Genomic DNA, 3233 nt, shown 5'->3' with positions numbered 1-3233 from the left:
AACAGATTATATTTAGATCTTTTATTCTAAATCATTTTCATACTTTGATTTTCATTCCCGCGCAAAACAGCACGATAAATAGTACTTTTGGTGAATCGTTTTCTTATGAGGAAATAATTATTAGATTTTATATAATAAAAACTTACCACTTTTAAACAAAATATTTATGTTTAGAACTTATATTTATATTTAATATTTATACATTTTATGTAAATTAATTATTATCGGTGTCTTGTTTAAGAAACATAAAATTAATTTATATAATTGAATTTAATAATTTAAAATTTTAATTTTGCTTGAAATTAAATTTCATAGTAACTTTACTTAATTCAAGTCTTCAAGCTTTTGGCAAATATTAATGATTTATTTGTGCATAATTGATTTGTACAAAAAGTTTTGTATCTTATACCTCGTAAAATTCAAGGTATAACTAATATATTTTATAATATAGTATAAGATATATGGTTTATGTCACACCGCGAAAAGGGTTTAACACCTAGTTATCAATTAAATTTGAAATTACACAAACACAATCCAAAGTATTATGTTTGACGTGAATTTATCAATCATAGCAATGTATAAATTTATATTATAATTTTCAGTGTTCTAAAAAGTTCATCATGGTTTCGTCATAACGTGTCATGTCACCAAGGCTTGTACTTGTCGTCAAGCTTTGACAAAATGTTTTATTAAGTCACATATGTATATAAAAATGAGTAATACTATAAAATATATAAAAAATTATTAATCCTCCTTAATAAATAAAGGTTTTTTTGCCACATGTCAATCTCTCATGAGTTTTGACACTTGTCATTTTGTGGTATTTTTGAAATAAATATTATCTACTTGTCAATTTTTGGTTTGTTTCAATTTTTAAAATTAAAGTCATATACTATACATGTAAAGTATTAAATATCATATATATATGATATTAAATTGCAATAAATACATTTATTCATTTTTTATTTTAAAGTTGTACATTAAAAATATTTTCTATTTACACTTTAATTTAATGTTTAAATTTTTTTTAAATTAACCCGTGTAATACACGGGCCTCACACCTAGTTATATATAAAATTATTGCCTTAAGTCACGCTTTGCAAACGATTTGGTTTGTCACGGCTCAAAAAACTTGAGTTTTAACGTTGCCTTTATGTTACGCCTTACATTATTTAAAACTACGATATTTATTGATCAAATGTTTCTTAATTGTTTAATAACAAAAACCAAATGTTTCTTAATTGTTTAATAACAAAAATAATATGTCATCCATATTTGTCCATATTTGTGGTCGTGGGTTTAATTTCTATCACAAGCCTATGTGTAATTAAGTGTTAATTTTGAAATAGATGAAATATTTATATTTGCTGGTCATAAGAAAAACAAAAACAAATTAAAAAAGCATATCTTAAGTAATTAAAATGAATAAACGAATACATAATTTTTTCAGATACATGGTACAACTCGTACTTCCTACACTATGTGCTACATTTTTTTCCTTTTCATTTTGATTTTATACAAAAACCAAAAGAAGAAAGAGGGTCCTTCTCCTTGCGTTTGTTAAACCAAAGTGGAACATTTAGAAGTAGAGGGATCAAATAAAGCAGGAAGCAAATACTTCCTCCCGTTTGTACCATGTGCATTGAAACTTGCACCCGTCGTCGTCTCCAACAACAAATCTCCGGCATAACCTGGATACGCCCCTTTCCCATACACCCCCGAACAAGAAGATGCAGCTTCTAATGGTGCACCAGCATCCCCCTGATAATACCCATTCCCAAATGGATTTGTAGCAGTTCCAGCCAAAAGAGTAGCCAGATTTATCACCATTCCATCCACACCCACGTCGTTGTTCGGTGCGATCAGTGGTGCACCCTGTGGTCCGTAAATCGGTTGATGGAATGGCCACGCGCATTGACCAGGACACTGAGTCTCCGAGTTGCCAACCCAGATGTAAGCAAACTTGTTGTTTTTACCTTTTACAATGGAAGATGATCCATGGCCATGGGTTCCACACCTACCGGAGCAAAAACGAAAAACTGCCACGTCGTTTGCCGTTAACACGATGTTCACGGCGTTCGTCGGTTCACCCTTTGCAGCTAACTGGAGGAGGTGTTTGTCTGATAATGATTTCCCGAGTGAGCAATCCGGGTCGGATACTTGTTTACCGAGTCGGAGGGAGGGTTTCTTTGTTTTCGAGTAGTATTTGTCTGTTGTCTTCCACCATGTGGCGACGGAAGGTTGGATCTGGGATTTGAGTGAGGCGGAGGAGAGGGAGGTGATGAAATCGGTGATGATGGCTTTCTGGGAGGGTTTGAAGTTGCCATACCAAATGAGGTTGACGGAGATGTCGCCGGTGAGGAGGGCACCGTTGTGGTATTGCAAAAGGGGAGACGAGTTCTGGACTAACTCAGTGAGTCGTCTAGTTGCAAGTGAAGGTTGGAAAATAGACAATAGAAAGAGAAGGTGTAGGAAGAAAAGAGCAGCGGAAGCCATTGTTAGAATGTTTTAGATGATTGAATTGGGATAGGATTATGGGAATAGATGATGAGAATGGAGTTGAGGAATCCAGAGGTATTTATAGCATTCAAAATGAGTATAAAGATAAAGAAGGAAAATAATAAAAAGGTATTATTGATGATGGGGTGTTGAGTTATGTAGCTCCCCATATAAGCCTCATGCAAGCTCCTTCCGCGTTCTTACGAGTACAAGTCAACGAACGGTTGTGGCACATTGGGGATATATATTGATGTCAAACCTAATTTTAAATTATGAACAATAATTCCAAAGAAAATATGGTCGGCTTTAGGGGGGTTTGCGGTTTTCCATATGTAACTACACGAACACCTTATTTTTGTTTATATTTGATAAATATATATATTATTGAAAAATGATAATTTTATAATAAGTTAATATACAAATTTATAATTATTTTGAACAATATAATATAAAAAGAATATTTATTAAAATCATAGTACTTAATAAATTTATATTTGTAGTTTGCGTATTAATAAAATTCTCCATTTAGAAGGTGTTTAGAATTGTTTCTAAATTATTTTAAAAATAATAACTTGAATTAACTTTTATGATATATATATATATATATATATATATATATATATATATATATATATATATATATATATATATATATATATATATATATATATATATATATATATATGAGACGGTTCACTTGAGATTAAAAAAAAATAGAGATCTTGAGATTAAAC

The 3233-nt window shown here is 31.0% G+C and overlaps 1 protein-coding gene across 1 annotated transcript; it reads right to left on the bottom strand.

The window, feature by feature from the left end:
• Window positions 1-1393: 1393 nt before the first annotated feature.
• LOC111906682 (protein PHOSPHATE-INDUCED 1) lies at window positions 1394-2594 on the bottom strand. The gene has a single exon (XM_023902453.3). The coding sequence runs from the start codon at window positions 2494-2496 to the stop codon at window positions 1561-1563; it is 936 nt and encodes a 311-aa protein (XP_023758221.1). The 5' UTR covers window positions 2497-2594; the 3' UTR covers window positions 1394-1560.
• Window positions 2595-3233: the final 639 nt, after the last annotated feature.

This window comes from Lactuca sativa, chromosome 9 (assembly GCF_002870075.4).
Source record: "Lactuca sativa cultivar Salinas chromosome 9, Lsat_Salinas_v11, whole genome shotgun sequence".
Taxonomy (NCBI): domain Eukaryota; kingdom Viridiplantae; phylum Streptophyta; class Magnoliopsida; order Asterales; family Asteraceae; genus Lactuca; species Lactuca sativa.
This window is presented reverse-complemented; position numbering and strand designations above follow the sequence as displayed.

Excerpts from the sequence above, each read along its gene's own strand:
- LOC111906682 (XM_023902453.3), bottom strand. The coding sequence starts at position 2,496 with ATGGCTTCCGCTGCTCTTTTCTTCCTACACCTTCTCTTTCTATTGTCT.